At 38.5% G+C, this 21,622-nt stretch overlaps 4 protein-coding genes across 9 annotated transcripts; 2 read left to right on the plus strand and 2 right to left on the minus strand.

The window, feature by feature from the left end:
• The first annotated feature begins 3,760 nt into the window (after positions 1-3,760).
• LOC139187438 (FCS-Like Zinc finger 10-like) lies at positions 3,761-6,564 on the plus strand. Of its 3 annotated transcripts, none has more exons than XM_070814031.1 (3): positions 3,761-4,148; positions 4,853-5,908; positions 6,014-6,564. In XM_070814031.1, the coding sequence occupies exons 2-3, from the start codon at positions 4,896-4,898 to the stop codon at positions 6,159-6,161; spliced, it is 1,161 nt and encodes a 386-aa protein (XP_070670132.1). In that variant the 5' UTR covers positions 3,761-4,148; positions 4,853-4,895; the 3' UTR covers positions 6,162-6,564. The 3 variants fall into 3 exon arrangements, with proteins under 3 accessions (XP_070670132.1, XP_070670134.1, XP_070670133.1); XM_070814033.1 differs by lacking the exon at positions 3,761-4,148 and adding an exon at positions 4,469-4,669; XM_070814032.1 differs by lacking the exon at positions 3,761-4,148 and having other exon boundaries at positions 4,693-5,908.
• Positions 6,565-6,726: 162 nt separating this feature from the next.
• LOC103456136 (probable E3 ubiquitin-protein ligase RZFP34) lies at positions 6,727-12,703 on the minus strand. 3 transcript variants are annotated; one of them, XM_070814034.1, is made up of 13 exons: positions 12,412-12,608; positions 10,438-11,057; positions 9,777-10,316; positions 9,603-9,690; positions 9,417-9,476; positions 9,283-9,315; positions 9,034-9,111; positions 8,848-8,891; positions 8,510-8,550; positions 8,340-8,422; positions 8,148-8,239; positions 7,930-8,041; positions 6,727-7,840 (listed from the first exon to the last, which is right to left on the minus strand). In XM_070814034.1, the coding sequence occupies exons 3-13, from the start codon at positions 9,914-9,916 to the stop codon at positions 7,730-7,732; spliced, it is 882 nt and encodes a 293-aa protein (XP_070670135.1). In that variant the 5' UTR covers positions 9,917-10,316; positions 10,438-11,057; positions 12,412-12,608; the 3' UTR covers positions 6,727-7,729. The 3 variants fall into 3 exon arrangements, with proteins under 3 accessions (XP_070670135.1, XP_008394000.2, XP_070670136.1); XM_008395778.4 differs by having other exon boundaries at positions 10,438-12,703; XM_070814035.1 differs by having other exon boundaries at positions 9,777-11,057.
• Positions 12,704-14,554: 1,851 nt separating this feature from the next.
• LOC103400230 (leucine-rich repeat extensin-like protein 4) lies at positions 14,555-17,482 on the plus strand. The gene has a single exon (XM_008338887.4). It carries the CDS (start codon positions 14,954-14,956, stop codon positions 17,030-17,032), a length of 2,079 nt encoding a protein of 692 aa, XP_008337109.3. The 5' UTR covers positions 14,555-14,953; the 3' UTR covers positions 17,033-17,482.
• LOC139192252 (uncharacterized) lies at positions 17,045-18,841 on the minus strand. Of its 2 annotated transcripts, none has more exons than XM_070814037.1 (5): positions 18,596-18,841; positions 18,046-18,317; positions 17,817-17,935; positions 17,513-17,577; positions 17,045-17,160 (listed from the first exon to the last, which is right to left on the minus strand). In XM_070814037.1, the coding sequence occupies exons 1-3, from the start codon at positions 18,614-18,616 to the stop codon at positions 17,833-17,835; spliced, it is 396 nt and encodes a 131-aa protein (XP_070670138.1). In that variant the 5' UTR covers positions 18,617-18,841; the 3' UTR covers positions 17,045-17,160; positions 17,513-17,577; positions 17,817-17,832. The 2 variants fall into 2 exon arrangements, with proteins under 2 accessions (XP_070670138.1, XP_070670137.1); XM_070814036.1 differs by having other exon boundaries at positions 17,513-17,582.
• Between the last annotated feature and the right edge of the window lie 2,781 nt (positions 18,842-21,622).

Consider the following 21,622-nt stretch of genomic DNA (forward strand, 5'->3'; position numbering starts at 1 on the left):
GGTATCAAGCAACTCCTTTTACAATGTTGTTTCTACGTGTATTTTAGCCGTTAAATTTAATTTTTTCGATTGTTTATATCTTTTATTTTTAAATTGAGCTTTTCATTTTGCATGTCACATATATAGTTTTTATCTTTACACACATTGTTGTTTAATCTTGATAGTTGATTTTGGTCTGATTTATCAAATCAGAATGATTAAAAATATAAAAAGCTGCGTAAGAAGTTAAAAAAATGTGGAAAATCGTTTTCTATCACTCGATGGATGTTACGTAGTGGGTAAGAAATTTCCCTCGTCTGCTTTTGGTAGAAAATAATTAGTTACACCCTTTAAGTCACACTTTCACAGTAAAGGTCAGTCACTAGCTGAAATTAATATTTTTTTATTGAGAGTTGAACCATTTTCTTATACGTCATCAACTTACGCTTTTTGAATAACCTCGGCGGAAAAAGGAAGTTTTTTCAAAATAAACCAAAAAAGAATACTTAATTGTGAATGACATAAAACGCATAATTCTTCAATACTACACAATCTAACATAAAATGAAGAAAATATGTAACATCATGAATGGATGACAATGATTTAAATCGAGGATATATATACCTTTAGTCATACACCTAACTATAAAAATTAGGCCAAATCAGATAAATGATCCATGTGATCATAAGATATTCGGAATATAGTCCATGTGCTAAAAAACTCGGATTTAAATCCTTGTGGTGTACTCTGTTAGCAAATTTAATCAAAAAATGATTTTTTTCGTTAACTATCTATTAATATATGGATAAAATCGTACTTTAACACTTCTCCTTTCTGCATCTCCCCTACGCAACCCCCAAACTCAGTTCGCGCAAGAGAAAAAGGAGAGACAATTTTCAGTTTTCGACAGAGTTACCACCGCAACCATGACGGCCACCATGTCTCTATGGGCCAAACCTAGCGCCTGAGCCCTCGTTGTCGGTTGGTCGTTGCTGGTTGCCAATTTATAAAATAATTAAATTTAATTAATGTCAATTTATGTAAAAAAATTAGTGGATCGGGGAAGTTAAAATAAGTGAAAAAAAAAATAGACGTGGGTGGTTAAAATAAGTGAAAAAAAATAGACGTGGGTGTAGATGAGAGAAAGAGAGAGAGAGAGAGAGAGAGAGAGAGAGATAGACGTGGGTGTAGATGTGAGGCTTAAAAAAAAAGTAAAAAATTTGTTTGTATCACATTGCTTTAATGCCCATATTTTTGTCTTTTCTAAATAATTCTTTCATTTATGTATAAAAATGTATAATAATAATTTTATTGGGTTTTTTTTTGTTCAATATTTTATTGATTTATAGTTAACAAATAAAGTTATATTAATATGCAGTTTAAATTTAACTCAACGAAATTTTATTTCTCGTATTCGTACATGTCAGAAAACAAAATTTTCATGGATTAAACAATCATAGTTAATCAACAAAAAAAAAATATTCAAAAACTTACAAAAAAAAAAAAACAAAAACAAAATCAAATAAGGAATTGTCACGTCCATGTGTTTTATGAGAGAAACACAAAATTGAGGTTATAACTTATAAGGAAATGTCCTAATCTCATAGAATGGAGATGGTCCTACTTAATTTTCCTTTGTATTTTGTTGTGGTTGATTTGTTGCATCTAAAGTTTTTAACCGCCGTTAACTTCCAATGGAGTACTAGAGAAGAAGACAGAGAGATGTTTACATATACATTTAATTGGTAAACACCACAATTCAAATTAAATAAATGTGTGTCATTTTCAAGACATTTACATACAATAATACAAAGGCAGTAAATTATTAGTAAATTACAAAGATAACTATTAATTCATTCAATGTTTACCCATCTCACTAAGTTAAGAGGCCATTAATTATAAAGAAAATTAATGAAAAGAGTTTGAAAACTTTAAGTTTAATTAAAGGAACAAAAAAGTGTTGTAAGTGAATAGTACCAGAAATGATTTTTTAGAGTAAAAATATTATTTTTACTTAAAGTGAACAATACCGGAAATTGTTATGTTAAAACTCCCTTAATAATGTTACTATGCATAATCTGTTAATCGACTAAATCAAAAGAGTTAAATTATTATTATTATTATTTTTACACTAGAGCTACTTTCTAATGAAGAACCATTTATCTGATTAGAGCTCAATAAATGGACTTCTCCATTTGTATATATGGATTCATATTCGTTAAAGTGACTTATTCAAAAGCGAGTTTGAAGAGCCTCTGTTTTCTCACTCATAAATTAACATTAAAAGAATTGTAATCATATTATTTTCTGTCAATTATGAGTAGTATGTTGAGACATTAAGCAGATAAATAATATAAATGAGAATTTACAGAAAAGAAATCTTGTTTGTGAAAAGAGAATGAGGATCCACTTCGGATCCTCTTTGTGAAGATCTCGATAATCCTCACATTATGTCCGTTTATCGTACATCATACGGTCATAAATTATTTTAAATATTTTTATTTAAAAATAAACATACAGTACCTGGCAAAAACTAATACCACGATATATGATAAACAGACACAATATAAAAATCTTCAAAATCCTCACAAAGAGAATTCGGAGAATACCTTCATTAGGGAAAAGAAGTCTCTTATAATGTATCAAATATAAAGTGTTTCTTGAAATAAAAGTAAATCAAATATCGAGGGTATTTTTCAAAAAAAAAAAATCAAGTGTCATAAAAACTGAAATGACCCCGTCAAGTCAAGCAAACGGCCCCCGTTAAGAGCCGTGAGGGTCTGTCAGTCAGTCAGTCAGTCAGTTAATCGGTCTGTCGGTCAGAATTGAACCCATGGGTCATCAGGCATTTTTGTCGTCTTGTGATGACTCAGCAAGAAAGGGAAGAAAGTACGGAACATCATCTCTTTTCTTAATTGCCCTTTGACGCATTTCACCCTCTCTTCCGTACTTTACCCTATACCACAAAAGTTACCCCCCCCCCCCCACCACCACTCTTACTTTTACCACTTCCATACCTCCAACAAAATACCTAATTTTCTTTTTCTTGCCCAGGAAAACTCAATCTTTAATTTTTGTTACATCTAATTGTTAAGCTAATAAACACAAGTGAAAATTGATTAATTTGTAACCAGAATATATCATAAAAAATGTCGAAGGACGAGAGTTAAACTTTTATGGAGAATGCTGCAGTATCTGTTATACTAGAAACAACTTAAGCATTTAAAAAATAATCTTATTGCTAACGTTTTATTAAGAATCCAATGTAAATATAACTTCGATTAAAAGATCCCGAAGAAGAGATACAGGGATTCATATGTGATAGTAAACGCTTTTAATCACTGCAACAGACACACAATTCAATGTAAGTTGATTTTCACCTAGATTGTTATAAATAAAAGGGTTTTATTCTAAATAATTAACCTCAGTTACAAGTACATGCATTTTTCCAAATTTCCAAAAATTAACTAGAAAGTGGTCCAAAACCACTTTGGTGCTGAAGCGGCACCAAAGGGAGGAGCAAAGGTTGTATAAAGTGGCAGAAGCTGGTAAAATACGTACAAAAGCTATTTCTGTGGGCACAAGTACATTATTGCATACATTGACATAATTTTGTGAGAAAATTAGAGTAATGGTTATGAATTTTAGCCTAATTAGAATTTTGGTCTTCGAATTAAAAGTTTGTAAGTATTGTATAATGCAGAGTAATTGTTCTTTTGACGCACTCTGTTCTATCTAAATAAAAAGCTTAGAAGAACAAAAAATAGATGAATTTTTTAACAGAGTTAGCGAACAAAAAAAACCACTCCGCACTGTATCAAGTTCAAAATCAATACTCGAGAATTTTTTTAATTTGAAAACCAAAATTTTAATTAAACTAAAGTTCAAGACAATTGCTCCAATTATCTTTAATTTTATTTGAGAGAGAGAGAGAGAGAGAGAGAGAGAGAGAGTGAGTGAGGAGTATTTCAGAAGCTCACTGCTTCGCTGATTTTGAGGCACGAAATAGAGTGGGGAGAGAGAGAGAGAGGAGTGGGGAACAAGTTTCACACAGAGACACACCGCTTGTCAAAAAGCTTCATATATTTACTACATTGGGGCCTCCTTCTACCATCCATCAGAGCCATATATCTCTGAAGTTTCCAGAGCTAGAGAGAGAAAGAACCCAGGTGGCCTTTTCTTCCTTTTAACTCATTGTTCATCTCAGTTGCTCTTTTTCTTGAATCCAATGCTGGGTTCTTCGAGTTTAATCCGTTTATTCTATTAATTTTTTTCTGGGTTTTGCTGATTGAGCTAAAAGATTCAAGCTTTTTGTTTTTCTTGGGGATTAATCGCCTCCTAATGCATGTTTGATCGGATTAAAAGGGGTTTTTCTATCTGGGTTTTCGTTGTTGCATGTAATTAAGTCGATTTGAATTAATTTTTTGGTAATGCATTAATGATTTTACAGTGATTCAACCCCCTTTTCTCCCTACATTTGAGTTTTTACCAAATACCAAGAAAGCTATTTTTTCCTATGCCTTGAATTCGATTAGACATTTCTGTGTCATCTCAGACGCCCTTTAATGCTCTGAATCCACCCAATAAAGAAAAAGAAATTAAAAGTCTTTATGTCGTATCCGTTGGGTGATCCAAAAACCCAAATGTTTCTTCCAACCCAATAATCTTTGAAAAGCATCAAGTTCTTTGTGTATGTGTGTGGTTTAATAATTTTTCATGTTTTTTTTTCCTTTTATTTCTGCAATGCAGCTCATGGATTAGGCAGATGATTAATGGGTTATTAGCTGTTGAGTAATCTTTATTAATTAGCTTCTGAAAATGGTAGAAATAATGTATTTATTGATTTGAAAACCTGTTGATTTTTTTGGTACAGAAAAGGGGGCTTTTGGTTTCCCAAAGGGGGGCAATTTGAGAGAATGCTGAGGAAGAGAAGCAGGTCAGTTCAGAAGGATCAGCACCAAATGGGTCATCTGCCAATTTCTGATGCTGCCGCTGGGTCTGATGTTTTGGGGCACAACCCTAAAAGCAGCTCTTTTTTCAGTGTTCCTGGTCTGTTTGTAGGGTTGAGTCCTAAGGGTTTATCAGATTGTGATGCAGTTAGAAGCCCAACTTCTCCTCTAGATTTTAGGGTTTTTTCCAATCTGGGTAACCCCTATAGGTCACAAAGGTCCAACCATGATGGGGGACAGCAGAGGAGCTGGGGTAGCAGTAAAGTAGGATTAAGCATCATAGATTCTCTTGATGATGTGAAATCTTCCGGGAGAGTTCCTCGTTCGTCGGAGAGTAAGAACATTCTTTTTGGACCTGGAATGAGGATTAATAAAACCCCAGAGCCTCAGTCCAATGTCAAGCCTTTCGATTCTTCACCAAAATCTCTGCCCAAGAACTATGCAATTTTCCCTCATTCCAAAACCAAATCTCCTTTACAGAAGGGTAGTTCTGATGTTCTTTTTGAAATCGGAGAACCCCCATCAGAACCTGGGTCATTCGGGAAAATCCGGTCCTCTTCATTAGATTCCGGTAGAGCATTTTCGACTCTATTGGGATTGAGCAACCTTAACCCCAGCTCTACTTCAGGAAATTTTTGCCCGGAAAATTTAACCACCCAAATGAAGACTGGATCCATCGGGTCTAGCAATGGGTTTGTTGGGTCTCTCCCAGCAAGTGAGATTGAGCTTTCTGAGGATTATACTTGTGTAATCTCTCATGGTGCCAAACCCAAAAAAACTCACATCTTTGGTGACTGCATTTTGGAGTGTCATTCTGAGGATGTGAACAATTTTGGTAAGAATGAGGAAAAGGAAATTGGATTCACCCGCCCTGGTTCGAGCTTGGACAATTTTGGTCACTACCCTTTAGACAACTTCCTTAGCTTCTGCTACTATTGTAACAAGAAATTGGAAGAGGGCAAAGATATTTACATATACAGGTACATTTTCTGAGACAGACGTTTACTCGGTTTCTTATCATATGCAAGGGTCTGCTAAACAGTTTTGGTTTCAGTATGCTTATAGTCGTATATGATTTCTTGCAGGGGTGAGCAAGCATTTTGCAGTTTGAGTTGCCGTTCGGAGGAGATTTTGATTGATGAGGCGTTGGAAAAATGCAATGACCAGTCTTCTGAGAAGCCTCTCGAGTCGTATGAGGAACTTTTCGAGACTGGCATGCTTGCAGATAAATAAGAGATGCCTCTCATCCTCAGCCACCATGCCCATGATCGATGAGCCTCGCGCAGACGCAGCTGATCATCTGTTTAGAAAGAGCTGTCCACGTGCATCCCCCGGCAGCCATGGATGATCGTTTTGTAAATTCACTCGTTTGCTGATGGTGTTTCAGCTTTCATGGTCTTGGTGGATGATAGGATTCAAACTCTAACTAGTTCTGCTTTCCATAAAACGAGACATTTGATGTATGCCATCGAAGTCCTGTATTTCCTTGTAATTCATGTAAGAGGGCGATAGCCGGCTTTTATGGCTCACCGTTTTTACTACTTCTTCATCCTAAAGTCTCTCTTGTGGCCAGAGTTGCTGTGTAATCTTGCACCGGTTTTTGACTGAATATATAAAGTAGTAGTATTACATACAATTCTCTCTCTACATCTTCAAATGTTGGGTTGAGGCTACAGTATTTCGGAGTATTGAATGACAGCCGTTGGATTGGATCTAAGATCTCTAAATTCGCGGAGAATTCAATACTGCGGAGTACTGTAGTTTTTTCGCAAATTTTATACATGTTTTGGAGTGTGGATGGAATGAAAATTTCTTGAGCAGACTTAGATTATGATCTGAATTCACCAATAATCTTTACAAGTGCAGTTTCCGTCGACGAACCGATGGAATTTATAGTCATCCCTGATTACAATCTCTATATGATAGGCCTGTGATATCAGTTTCATAGCTGAGTGGCAATCTCTACAAATCTGCAGATTAGTCACTGCTCGAATCGGTGCAACAGCCATTCTTTCACTGTGGTAAGCTGATTCCAGCTTCTGCTTTTTTATGTAAACGTGCACCCAATGCCATGATTCAGGGATGCAACACTAGTTTGCACAGTGACTAACGTGACCTTGTCGGGTTGTACCCTTGAACCCTGCATCTCACGGAACAACTCAAAACACTTCCCCAAATCGACGAGACATAGAACAGCAGTTGATCACGGTGTTCCAAGAGACCACATCCTTCTCAGGGATCTCATTGAACAGGAGTCTAGCCTTCCTAACATCTCCACTTCTGCAAAACCCATCCAACATCGAATTCCATGACACGACACTCTTGCAAAGCAACTGCTCCAACACCAGGCAAGTCTCAACCAGTTTGCTTATATTATAACACGTAAACTACTAACGACAGACCGCAAAGAAGTTAAAAAATACGAGCGAGACCAGACGGGTCAACCCTTTCTTTCGCGTTCACTGTCAGCATTATGTCTACACATCGGGACCAGATCCACTGAAGACCACCTCAGCCGATGGACGATCAAAAAGAAGCTCAGGAACCAGTGCAGTCGAGGACGACAAATAAAACCAAAAACAGAGAAATACATAACAAGAAATACAAATAAATGAAACATGACGGTGCTCCCCCGGTCACAGGTCTCCAACAGAATACATCCCGCACGACCACCTCCCCCGATATGGCTAGGTGGTCAAGAGAGTACGGGGCCTTTCTTTCGAGTCTCGTCACACATGCGCAGGTGCACACTGATTAACCAATGCTCAAACCAATTCGATTGCAAACACGTTGCCACCGGCTCAGCCTCTGGTTTGTCGAGTGTTGTACGATTTACAGTTCGGGCATTTCCGGGCCATAACATGGTACTGCACTTGTGAGATTTTCCCACAGTCGTTGCAGAGGATCGAAACCTGTCGAAGAGGATTGAAGAGCAATGAATTCTATCGGCACAATACTTATACACTAGGAAAACTATGAGCGAGACGGAGAGAGAAAGTACCAATTTGTTTTGATAGGGTTCAGGCATCGGCGTAGCTGCAATCTCCATATCATATTTCTCCCATACCTTAGACATATCGCAAACTGACTTGGAGCAAAGAGGGCATGCGTATCTGTCATCAAATACGAACGGCCAGGTCAGTTCAATAATTCTATTTACGATGCTCAATCAAGTCAAAAGAAAAAGGAACCAAAAGAAGAAATCCGTTGAATACTCACTGATAATGGTCCCTCATCTCGTTTAAGCAATTCTTATGAATGGTGTGCCCGCATGGCATGACGGTAACATCATCTCTTGTTTCGAATAAGAACTGCAAAACACCAATACATGTTCGGTAAGGCATCAACGGTACCAAAACAAAATACTTTAAAATCCGTCATAAGAGGATAATGAAAAAACTTTAGTCTTACCTCAAAACAAACAGGGCAGTCGTGATGCATTGCTCCCTCCACACAGGGATGGCTGTTCTTCATCAGCATTGAGTAGCAGCAACCTGACAAGAAGATGGATTTACATCAGTAACGAGATGATAAAAAAGGATGCTCAATTTCTTTGAAAATAACAAGCACGGGTTACTTACCACACTTGTCACAGTGAAAGAAATTCTCGCGCCCCCCAATTCTGTCACAAAAGAGCACACTCAAGTGAATACTTCAGTAATTAACAATTCGAGAAGGCATAACACTACAAAGAAAATGGTTAATGCAGACAAGAGAAAGTGCATGAGCGAGTGTTGCAAGAACTGATGCTTCAAAAAGCATATTGAATAAAAAGACCTATCACGCTCTGGTGCCAAAAGATAATACCAAAGTGAGACTCGCATACTATGTGGTTAGCTAGACATCTCAGCACATTTTTTCATGGCAGTTCAATCGGCTTTGCAAAAAGACAACAAAAACAAGGACATGAGAATTCTACCTGCAAATCCCACAGCCATTGCAATGGTACTGTTTCTTAGATACCTGCAAAAAGCAAAAAAGGATCATCCGCCTGCAAGAACTAGTCACTTCAAAGCATCATAATTTCCCATACCAGGCTTACACCAATATCCTAATCATATATCATCGAAAACTAAAACAGATGTACAGAAAGTGAGGCACTTACATCATCATCAAAGAGCTTGCAAGTCTCACAGAAGTATTTCCCCATACATACACCACAATTAATACAAACTTGTTGAACCTGGTAATGAAGCAGCAAACAAAAGACACTTCAGAAAAATGCGAGCAAAATTCTCATCACTAAGGAATTTTCTTATCTGCTACACCAGCTTATTTTCATGATGCAAAATATCTTGATTAAGTACTCGACGCAAATCCAAAAGAAATGGATCTGCCAATAACACGAACTCACCTCTTGCTCAGTGTTGCAAAGTGAACATATCACCTGAAATATCATGCATGTGTTGTCAGCTTATGAAGCAGAACAGTATAAGTTTAAGAAGCCAAAAAGGATAAAGAGATGCATGAACTCATAAACGGATTTACCTGTTTCACTTGATGGCGTGGTATGTCATGTCTATACTTCTGATCAATGCTAATATCATTCTGTATACCAAAATGAGAAGTCAACACAAGTTGATACAAGCCAAAGAACTATCAACAAATACATCACAAAGCCAGCATTGGTTATAACGGCTTATACTCTGAAGTAGTTCACAATCATATACACACCTTAGCTTCGTTATGACAATGGCGACAATCAAAAATCTCATTGCAGCAAGGAGCTCTAATACGGCACCTCCGCCGGTAGTGTGAACATCTGAAAAATAAAACCATCATAATGTTATCTTCGTGGCAACCAAAGAAGAAAAGAAAATAAATGAAGAAATGAGTAAGAATAATTACCCATACTGCATATATCCTTTCTCTAGCAATTCAGTGGCCTCTCCAGTATCCTTCGATTCAAATTTGAGCTTATACTCGCCATTCGATATATTACAGTGAGCATCCCCCATTACGTTCTGCCTAACCATTATATCTTGCATACTTCCAAACGGATATGGCAATACTTAGAAGCTGGAAATAAGCCTAAAGCACCTGCATGTACAAAAACGTTTAATACCACTTGTTAAAGCTCAGAGGCATTTAGTCGCCCAATCAAGGCAGGCAAACACCCCATGACACTGCTTTCTTCTATAATGCTGCAGACATTTGAAATCAGCTACAACAAATCCAAGCAAGGTTGAACAGCTCCAATCAGCATTTCCCCAAGAGGAGGATTCATCAAAACAAGTAGATATATAAACAATAACTGCAATGCAGCGCTTGGGAACTCCAGAGATTCCATCTTTGGAAAGTAAGCAACAACATTGCATCACTTGATTCCTTGAAGAAGTCTCGGAACCAAATCCAACTATACTGGGCACAACGATTTGACGCCCCAACCTATGGTACAAGCAATAGATCACACAATCAAATGCGTTTTAGAAAGTCGTAACAAAATAGGGAAAGAACGGTAGAGATGGGAAAATGTGTTTTGTTGATTGTCCATACAGAACAGGCCTACCTCAATTGGAATTCCGCACCATCTCTGCTTCGAGTACTGAACTTACCCAACAGGCAAAATTTTAAAGCTCTATACCATCAGACTTTGAGTGGCTCTGCTTGAACCTTATACAGTTCTCTCATTATCAACATTTTGAACTATAAAAATAATCACAATTTTATCTCTTGATTCCCCATCTTCTAGTGACACGGCCTCACGAATAAGCCCCCTTAACCAAATGAATGGGAGCAAAACCCTTGTCTCACTGACCTTAATTGCAAATCGATAGGTTTCAAAAACGATTTAAGGGTTGAAAAAATATAAAGGAAAAAAGAATAATGACCTAGCATGAGCACTGAGAATGATAATACCAAGAGTAAATCAATGCTCAGATTAGCATTAGGGGGGAAACAAAGACGACCCAAAAAATCATGTTCCCAAACCAGCAATATCAGATAGGAGCCATACGGCAAACCCACAATGCTGTGACAACAAAGAAGTGACGACAAGACCACACTTGTAATATTAGAAGCCATTTATTGGGATAGAGCTTTGACTCAATCAGAACCACGATAAACAAGCATATACGCTCCGCACTTGCCAATTTCACCTCTGTTAAGGATGCAACAGCCCTGCAGATACTGCCGCAGAAAAACCGTCAAATACTACATATAATTCAGTATTTTAACTCCAGCAACTCATTATACAGAAAGCAGAGGATAAGTCCCTGCAGCATGCTACCCTATCTTCCAGTACAATGAACCAATGAAAAACAAAGAAAGTAATCCTGTTATGTTGTCTAACTTTGGTATATCAGTCTCCTTAAATTTTAATACATATCCACAAGCTTCAAGGTGCAACCTCGATAAGGTCTGAACGTTAAAGGCAAGACGCACATCGCGACACCTGAAACCAAGGTTCAGAGAAAGTCTAAATAACCAACACTGGCCTTGGCTTCTAAACGTACAAAATACACACGACAGCTATGGAATACTCCAGAAACAAGAAGTTGAGCTCCAACATACAGGATGCACCACCCATAAAGAGCGGATGACGCCTAACAGCAGTACTCACAGCGATTCCAATCACAAGTTGAAATCTTTTGCCCCTCAACTACTATAAACCTCCAACCCAAAAAAGACATAAACAACCTCGATAATGTTTTCATTTTTAGAAACCCAATTAAATAACTTATTATTTGGTTAATTTTATCTAGACTTTATTCAGCAGGTAGCTGATATCAGGTAACAATTAATAGACAAGACATTTTGCCCCCCAACCAAATGAAGCCGTCGTCAGTAAAACTAAAGCAGAAAGAAATCCACATAAGTAGAATCACGTACGTAACGCTCACGGTGTCAATACTCGAAATTCGTTCTCTTTTTCTCCTCTTGACACACACGTTTCAACTTTCAACAAATAAACCAAATTTGGAAACTAGAAACAAAAAGCTAGGCGCGGAATCAGTTCCTTCCCAATGTAAACTCAGCAGTCACACACACACACACACACACACACACACACACATGTCATCACTATACAAACATCTCACGCAAGGGCAGGGCTAACAATTTCTACAAACACAACTATCTAGGGCCAGAATCACATTTCTCTAAAACATTAGCTAAACCAAACATAACCATTATCGTCATCGTCATTAGCAACAACCACCAAATTACATGACAGTCCATCAGCTAAAAATTACCACAAAATTAAAAACTACAGCAGGTTTAATCCAATCAACAATTCATCAAATCAAATCCACCACAGAACACGCAATGCCCATAAATTCACACAATTCATTGCAAATACGATCAAAAGATTCAGAATTCATGCAATAACACGCCAAATAAAGCTAAAAATTAAACACAATCTGCAGAATTAAAAAATTTCAGAACCAAATTACCTACAATTATAATCAATTAACGCAAAACCAAAGCCAATTCAATTCAAAACAAATTACGAATTATATGAACTTCTTAAAGAATAACGAACTTTCAATCCGCCGCGACACAAAAGCGATGCAGTCGCCAATCCAAATCCGATAGCAAACTCCAATGAGAATCCGATTGGTTATCCGGAGCCCCGACTGAAACTGACAGAGAGAGAGAGAGGGAGCTAGAGATAGAAACGCAGAGAAGAAGATAGAGAGAGAAAGCGATGCGGAACGATGAGAGAGAATTCGAACGCGATTGCTATTTATACCGAAGATACGATCGCTTCGCGAGCCTTCGAAATTGCCTCGAAATCGAAAGCGTCAGGATCACTGGTGACAGCTCTCTGTAGTAAATTGTCTGAAAATATCCCCCCGCTTTTACTCATTCAATAATCTGGTTTTAATCCTCTGCAGTCTCGCTCCCTGTATCCTTCTGCAAATGCGAATCGAACAGTCCTCATGTCTTAACTATCTATCCGACGGTGAAAAACAGAGAAACCACAGTAATTAGAATGCAGCCGCCTGCACTTTAACATTGTCCTTTAAAAGTCCGTGATCTTCTTGTAGACGAAGTTCGCCGTTCAACGCAACGATCCAATCGGCCAAGTCAGCGTGATGGCGCTCCAGCTTGCAATTTGGATTGGGTTGTCGACACGTGTTAATAAATTTGGCCAAGCTTAATTGCTTGCCACGTCTGCAGACGAGATAAAGTGATTTGACGTGGATGATTTTGATGGTATTAAATAAATAAATATCTAATTAATTAATTAAGCATGATTGTATTGTTATTGTAATGCGGATACGTTATGTTTTTGGAATTGACTTCTTAATTTCTCTCAAATTTCATGGTTATCCATTGAACGATTACGTATAAGTATTATTTTCCATTAATTAATATGACGATGTTTATCCATCAACATTAGAGCCATATGATTGTCAAGTTCCCTTGGAGGCTTGGAACCACTTTATATTCTAATATATATTTGTTTTTGTTGTTTCAATGACTCTTTAAGTTTGTCCGACTCAACGTTCTATCCATAATAATGATCGTACATTTATTTTTAGAGATATGATATTCACACACCTCTTTTACTTCTCTCACATTTTTTTAGTTTTTAACCGTTGGATCTGATGAATTGAAGAAGATCAACGGACATAAATTAACAAAGAGTGTGTGAGAAGTAAAAATGGATATGTGGATAGCACACCCTTTTTTTTTATTATCTCAACAATGATTCGATTAATTTTTTTCGTATTTATTGAAATTAGTTAACTTGTATGACTCGGTTACCAAAATACGGTCCTAGCTTATGTATGTCTAACGTTCTATCCATAACAATTATCTTATACTCATTTTTTCTTTGTCTGACTCTCAACAATATGCTCTTTGCTCGTAGATTACAAACCGGAGAAAGATGTGATAATCCTTTACTATTCCAAGAATGCCAAAAAATTATAAGATTTGTACAAAAAGCCTCTCACATCTTATAATGTGTAGTATGCCAATTAGAATCATTGAGATAGAAGGTTATACATGGGTCCTGGTATCTTTTTAAAAATTGAACTAGGCAAGCACCGACGATCAGTCTAATTGTTTTCCTAAATTGTGCTTCTATGATAAAAAGCACTTTTTTTAAATTTTCAAAAGCAGTCTGATTGGACAGTTGTATTGATCTTTGCAGTTTGCATGCATGAATCCTCTAATTCCTAATGTGATGCACTCTCGTCGTTTCATATTTTTAGCACAATGTTTTATAATCCTAGTACGGAAATTATGCCAAAAATATGAGGTGGTGGATAGTCAATGAAAAGTCCTACTTTTGAGAGTCTCCTTAACATTTCTCTTCCTAATGTTGAAGTTTATGTGAATGATTGTCAGCCAAATGTATATAGGTTTAATATGCATAACCAAACTAATAACGTGGTTACGACTCAAATGCATCTATGATTCTATAGTTCCACATAGATTGTCAACCATTAATGTATATGTAAATCTTCCGGATGTAATCAAGCATTAATGTCTATGAGACTTATTGCATCTACGGTTGAAAGTTGCATACAGATGTGATGCATGTGTAAAGTGTTAATGCATTAGGTCTAATACGCGTAATCAACTATTAACACGTTCATCATGAAACTCGTCTGCATCAACGGTTAAAAGGGTATTTGCGATCATAGAAGGCCGTCATAAGCTCAGCTCAAACTCATAATTATATTTCCTCACTATTAATACTCAGCTCAGCTCCCTAAATTGGTGTCAGAAACTTGATCAAGTCCAAGATGAGAGAGTAATCGGAAACCGTCCCAAAAAAAAGGGTGTTTATGTTTTGACTGATTCAGTTTTACACAGATGTAATAAACACATGCACTCATCACTTCCAGTAAATCTCATTTCTTTACCTCTAACTGCTACTACTTCCGACACACTTAAAGTACAGTGGAAAATTGAAGATTTACCTCAAACTGAGCTTTTTTTTTTTACTTTTACCGTCGAGGTTTTGATCAGTTTTCCATCTCCAATATCCTCTCTTTTTCTCTGATACATGCTGAGAAAGCTAGAACAGAGAAATTGAACCCATTAGATGTGATCTCTTGTATGTGATGAAGAGAAGAAACATTCACATTTTTCTACTCTCCATTTTCCTTGTACAGATCTTTTTCCTAGGTGCCACCACTGGCGAAGTGCTTCCGATTTCGCGCAATGCCGGCCTGAGAGACTCGTCGCACACTTTGCATTACAAGCAAAGGCAGCTCTTGTATTACACTGACCACCATGGATCACGAGGTGTGACTGTGACAGCCGCAGGCTCCCTTGTTTTTGAAAATCCTAGACTCAGAAGTGCCTACACTGCCCTCCAAGCATGGAAGCGAGCCATGGTCTCGGATCCTTGGGATCAAACATCCAACTGGGTTGGATCCGATGTATGCAAATACACTGGAGTCTTCTGCGCCCAAGCTCCAGACGATCCATCAGTCCAAACTGTTGCTGGCATTGATCTAAACCATGCTGACATTGCAGGGTTTCTCCCGGAAGAGCTTGGTCTTCTCTTGGATATTGCATTGTTTCACATCAACTCAAATCGTTTCTGCGGCAAAGTCCCAAAGAGTTTCAACAAGTTGAAGCTGCTTTTCGAGCTTGATCTAAGCAACAACCGCTTTGCTGGGGAATTCCCTGATGTTGTTCTTCAGCTGCCAGCACTAAAATTTCTGGACCTGCGATTCAATGAGTTTGAAGGTAAAGTCCCCAAGGAACTGTTTGATAAGGACCTTGATGCAATCTTCATCAACCACAACAGATTTTCCTTCCAATTGCCAGATAATTTTGGGAAATCGCCGGTCTCCGTCATTGTCCTTGCTAACAATAACTTCCACGGATGTGTACCTGCCAGCCTCGGCAACATGTCCAAGAATTTAAATGAATTGGTGCTCGCTCACAATGGGTTCCACTCGTGTTTGCCAAAGGAGATAGGGATGCTGAAGAATGTGAGACTGTTCGATGTGAGCCATAATCGGGTTGTGGGAGAGTTGCCGAAGGAAATAGTTGAAATGGAAAGCTTGGAGCATCTGAATGTGGCTCATAACATGCTCAGAGGGACTATACCAGAAGGGGTGTGTGAACTTCAGAATCTGAAGAAATTTAGCTTTGAGCACAACTTTTTCACTAGCGAGCCACTGATGTGTTTGAAGTTGGAGGAGTTTGATGACAGCAAGAATTGCTTGCGGAAAAGGCCAAAGCAGAGAACCTTTTTGCAATGCAAATTGGCTTTGTCTAAAAAAGTTGATTGTAGTTCTTTTGGATGTCATCCTTTCGTTCCTCCTTTGCCACCATCACCACCATTGCCTCCACCATCACCATCACCGCCTACACCATCACTACCACCACATCTGCCATCACCACCAATGCCTCCGCCATCTCTATCACCTCCGCCTCCACCGTCACCACCACTGCCTCCACCATCTCCATCGCCACCACCGCCTCCACCGTCACCACCTCCATCACCGCCACTGCATCCGCCATCTCCATTGCCTCCCCCACCATCTCCATCCCAGTCACCAAAATTACCATTACCACCTCCACCATCACCACCATCACCACCACCGCATCCGCCATATTCATCGCCACCTCCGTTATCTCCATCCCCTTCACCATCATTACCATCACCTCCACCTCCACCTCCACCTCCACCATCACCATCACCGCATCTGCCATCTCCATCGCCTCCTCCACCGTCTCCATCCCCTTCGCCGCCATTACCATCACCTCCGCCCCCATTACCATCACCGCCTCCACCATCATCACCACTGCATCCACCATCATCACCACTGCCTCCGCCATCTCCATCACCACCTCCACCATCTCCATCACCACCACCACGACTGCCTCCTCCTCCTCTTCCTCCACCTCCACCATCCTCACCTCCTTGCCTTCCCTCTCCACCACCCCCTCCACCATGCTCTCTTCAGAATTCACCACCACCTTCACTACCTTCTCCCCTACCACCACCACATTCTCTTCTGTCACCACCTCCACCACTTCCTTCAACTCCATCCCCACCACCATGTGTGCCATCTTCTCCGCCTCCGCCTTCACCTTCAGCACCAACTCCAGCATATGATGGCCCGTTACCACCAATTAAAGAAACCCCCCACCCTTCACCTACACCACAACCGTATTATTAGTGATTCCTTCCATTTTCTTCTCCACCTTCCAGACAGCTTAGCGACTGATACACTATAGTGAGTACACTCCCACAACTCCGAAAAGCATTTCAACTTCTGAAATAATTGCCAACTGTTTATCTCTACCACTGCAACCAAAGAACACAAAAGAATGCCATCAATTATCAAATTACATGGTGAAGGTGAACACGAGAAGTGGGAGACATGCACAGGGAAGGTTATTCATTTTGCTTCTTATTTGACATTTTCACATTGTTATGGACTGGTTTTTTTTTTTTTTTTTTTTTTTAAGTATATAATAAGTTGGAAGATGTAGTTCTAGGCTACTTGGAATGTAATTACAGAGATCTCTAGATTCATATTTCTGTTATATTAAGAGCTTTCTTTTGCTTATATTCCGATCTAAATGTATTATGCAATGATGGATATTGGATTGAAAATGCTTACAAATATTTAGAAAAAGTTAGGTCTCAAAATTACCTTCTGCATTGCTCTGCTTCGCTATTCATGAATCGGAATAAACAACCGTAGAATCTTTGTTCCATCTTCGCTGCAGGCAGAAGAAAGTCACCAATCTTCATTTTCATTTGAGAAAGGAAAAAACAACAGATGATCTAAATAATAATTGAAAAATAAAACTCCAGTGAAAAAGGCTCAGTACTTGAGCAGCTAAATTAAAAATAAAAAAATAAAAAAAATAAAAAAACTGTTTTCCTTGTCCTTAATCTTAAAAAGCAGATGACAAATGAACAAAACTGATAGCCGAAATGAGAAGCGTGAATACCAAAGAATTTCAAAGCTCACTGAGGCAAAGCCTCAACTGTACATCGAGTCTTGACCCGAGCCATACCGAAGAGCATAACTTCAAAGCCCCATGCATGCGAGCATCTCCATTTTGATGGCCTAATCAATCGAAACGAGGAAAAAGTACATTTTCAACACGGTTAAAGGAACAATGAACTCCTACACATAAACATATGCACGACTAATAATAAAGCACAGAGGCAACACACAGTGTATATTCAAGATATCCATCAACCCTTGGCTTGCTGATACTCCCCTCATGTATCTTCCTTCTTGACTCGACACGGAAGCTAGCAGGGCATTCAGCACTTGAACATTCTCCTTTTACAAAATCACCCACTCTAGCAAATGGGATCAGGGCGATATCATCACCACCTTGGCGACCGCCTTCTACTTTCACCCATTTGATATGAGCTGCGGAAAACTCTGCATGCCGAGTATCTTGTACCGGGAGGTTAAGAATGTCCTCCATTCTTGCCAACTGTGTAATAAAATGGAAACCCAAATCATAGTTCTACTAATTTATGCAGCACAAATTCAACCTAAGGTTTTTTAATATAATTGGTCTTTGTTAGTTTCCAAATTCCAAAATTCCCAATCTCATGTGGTACCTCTTAACTCAATCTAACATGCAAAACACAAAGGTAAGAAATTTCAAAGCTATTTAAAATTACTAACTGAAAGTGCTTATAAATTAAGTCAAAATCATCATAAGCACTTCAAAGACAGCAAAAGTAAAAGCATTTTAACAAAATTTACCTTGTGTTCATGGCCCTTCATGCTTCTCCAACTAGCCCAGAAATTGTAAATTCTGGAACTTTTACTCAGCAAGTAATAATTTCAAAGTTTAAAGTTTATACAAAACCAAAAGAAAGCAAATTGGGCAGCTCTAGAAAGAGGAAAACCAAAGAGCAGCTGGAAAAATGCAAAAAGTTACAGCTTACATAAGTAAAGAATCCAGGAGAGCGTAAAAGTAATTGAATCTAAAGTAAAAGTAGTAAATTTGAAGAGGGTAATTTCCCTTTAGGGTCTGCATTTCGAATGGGAAGCCATAGAAGGGAGTGATTCAAGGTCTTCCGAGTCTTCCAGCGGAGTGGAAGCTTTTGCTTTCTGGGATCAAGTAATCATCAATAACAACAACATAATATTTAAATCCATTCATTGAATATGTTGGAGAAGTCCATACATCCGAGTGAATAAGTTCCAATAGAATAGAAGAAACATACAGTGACAAATTGAAAGGTAACTTATGGCTTTTGCCCATGGGACATGAATGGAAAAATTCATTAGTTACATTAACACTAATTGGTAATTTATTTCTATTAATTAAAAACTTTAAAACATGAGACGATGGGTGACCTAGCCTAGAGTGCCCAATGGTATTAGTCGCTCTTGTTTCAACAAAAGCATGAACGCCAATATTATTTGATGAGGTACTCGAAAAAGGGTAGAATTCATTCCTACTCCGCCCTTGGAAAAGGATCTTCCCCGTCTGTAGGTCCTGAACAAAATATGAATTAGGGTAAAGAGTGTGTCAACAATTATTATCATTGGTGAATTGATGGATGGAAATGACATTGGAAGAGGCATTAGGGCAAAGTGGAAGGAAGAATTTATGGTGTGGTATGTGAATGCAAGAATTACCAATATATGTAATGTCCAAACCTGTTCCACCCACGATGCCGTTAACCTGATCAACACCATTGTATGGACGAGGATTAGTGACTTAAGCAGGATCATTAGTGATGTGTGCATTGGCACCTGAATCAAATAACCAATTTTGCACTGGAGGGAAGAAGATGGTGCAGTAGTCGCAAAAGCTTGGAGTTTAGGAGCTGGTACACGACCCTCATAAGCCATATTCAAGCGATTGTAGCAATCAATCGCGGAATGTCCAGGTCGAGAGCAGATTGACAGTGTATGCGTCCAGAGGGATTACCTTGAGAATTGAGATGGATGTGTACAGAGAACGCCATAATTGACAGCATGAAAGTGAGCTCCAGGATGATGGTTGGGATTTACAGGTCTATACTGATTGCGCATAGGGGGCTAAGGACCACGACCTCCACGATAAGGACCTCCATGACCACGACCACGACCACCGCGTGTTGCAGCAAGGGTTGTCCAGTGTCAGCTTCGTTCAGCACCCAAGAGAAGGGCTTTGAGAGCACTATAGCTGATTGCTTCATCACGTGCCTGAGCAGAGGCAACGGTACTGTCGTAAGCTGGGCCAACCCTGTTAAGGATAATAGCAACTAAATCCGAATCGGATACAGTAGAATCACCTCTGTGAGTATTCATTAACTCACTACGGAGTTGAAGGAGACGTCTCGTGGATTGGGAGGCATATCGGTCGTGGAAAGTAGTCCAGGAATAGTGGGAACTAGTCTTCCCAATCAAGGATACGAGCACTGTGGGATGATCAGAAGAGTTGATCCATGACATCACCATTGCATCCTGCTGTACCCATGTATCAAACTCAGGGTTGATAGTATCTATGAGATTGCCATCTGCATCCTATAAAAATGCAGGTGGGCACTTGCTTGTTCCATCGACAAGGGAAACAAGATTCCTACTTCTAAGCAGGGGAAACATCTGGGCTTGTCGGAGGGGATAGTTCGTACGATCTAATTTGATCGTCAGAAAATTAGAGGTATTGGGAAGGACGGGAAAGGGAGATTGGGAGGCCATTTGAGTGAGAGAGGGAATGAGGGGAAAAAATTAGGGTTGCCGTTTGATCTAAGTTTAACAAAAAGTTCACTGTTTATTTTAACGAAAAATCATATTTTTACACTAAAAAATTGAATATGGTACTATTTATTTTACCTTTTATTTTTTCTTATCATTAAAACTCAAAGTTTTCAAGTCTTTTTCATTAGTTTTCCTTTGATTTAGCTCTTGGATACCATGAAGAAAGTTGAGGTTCTACCATAAAATCAATTGGCAATATGGGGAGTAGTTCAACCTTTTATAAGCTCATGCAAGGTCTCTCCTCCTATCAATGTGGGACTGATTCTCAACACGCTCCCTCACATGTGGCGAATTTTCGAGCCTAACACGTGAACAATATAATGAGATGATGTGGAGCACATGTGGCCGTTTGACTTTACACGTAGAACAACTTGCTCTGATACCATGAAAAAATCCAAAGTAGGGGTTTGCGAATCAGATTGCATAAGCTCACCTCTATGAATATGAGTAAGCCTTTGACTTCGTTTATATAGAGTTTCAATACACAAGGTTGCTACAGATTTGTTATCTATACAAATATTCAAAATACAAAACATATATCAGATTACAATAGATAAAGATACGCCATGATTTATGAGGGTATGATAAGCTTTGACTAAAATTCAAAGGGCTGGAACAGTTTGGAATGACGGGAGCTTGAATTTCAAATGGAGAGAAGACGAATTGCTGAGTTGGCAGAATCCTTAACTTTGATTGCTGACTAGATTTATCTAGTTTCATGGACGAAAAGTAATGATACAATTTATAATCTATGTGTGTGAATATGACTATTTCATGGACGAAAATATTTGAAATCTTATATATCCTCAAGGATATTGGCGAAAAGAATATAGTCACAAAATATTCACGGATATCTTCTCCTTGACTTCTCTTCTCCCCATTAATCCTTCCCATGGAGAGAAGAATGAAGTTTAAAAGCTGATGAAGCTGTGTACATTCATACGAACCTTATGCCATGTTTGTCAAAATCCCCTTCACCCTTAATACTCAGTACAATCTCAAAAGCAAAAACAAAACAAGAAATTTCAAGTTTCT

Source organism: Malus domestica, chromosome 15 (genome assembly GCF_042453785.1).
Source record: "Malus domestica chromosome 15, GDT2T_hap1".
NCBI lineage: Eukaryota > Viridiplantae > Streptophyta > Magnoliopsida > Rosales > Rosaceae > Malus > Malus domestica.

Coding starts and splice junctions, on each gene's coding strand:
- LOC139192252 (XM_070814037.1), bottom strand. CDS start 18,616: ATGAAGGGCCATGAACACAAG. Junction 18,318..18,595: donor TGAAGGGCCATGAACACAAG/GTAAATTTTGTT, acceptor TTTATTACACAG/TTGGCAAGAATGGAGGACAT. Junction 17,936..18,045: donor GGATATCTTGAATATACACT/GTGTGTTGCCTC, acceptor TCGATTGATTAG/GCCATCAAAATGGAGATGCT.
- LOC103456136 (XM_008395778.4), bottom strand. CDS start 9,916: ATGCAAGATATAATGGTTAGGCAGAACGTAATGGGGGATGCTCACTGT. Junction 9,112..9,282: donor TTTGCAACACTGAGCAAGAG/GTGAGTTCGTGT, acceptor CTTCATTACCAG/GTTCAACAAGTTTGTATTAA. Junction 8,551..8,847: donor AATGGCTGTGGGATTTGCAG/GTAGAATTCTCA, acceptor CTTTTGTGACAG/AATTGGGGGGCGCGAGAATT.
- LOC139187438 (XM_070814031.1), top strand. CDS start 4,896: ATGCTGAGGAAGAGAAGCAGGTCAGTTCAGAAGGATCAGCACCAAATG. Junction 5,909..6,013: donor AAAGATATTTACATATACAG/GTACATTTTCTG, acceptor GATTTCTTGCAG/GGGTGAGCAAGCATTTTGCA.
- LOC103400230 (XM_008338887.4), top strand. CDS start 14,954: ATGAAGAGAAGAAACATTCACATTTTTCTACTCTCCATTTTCCTTGTA.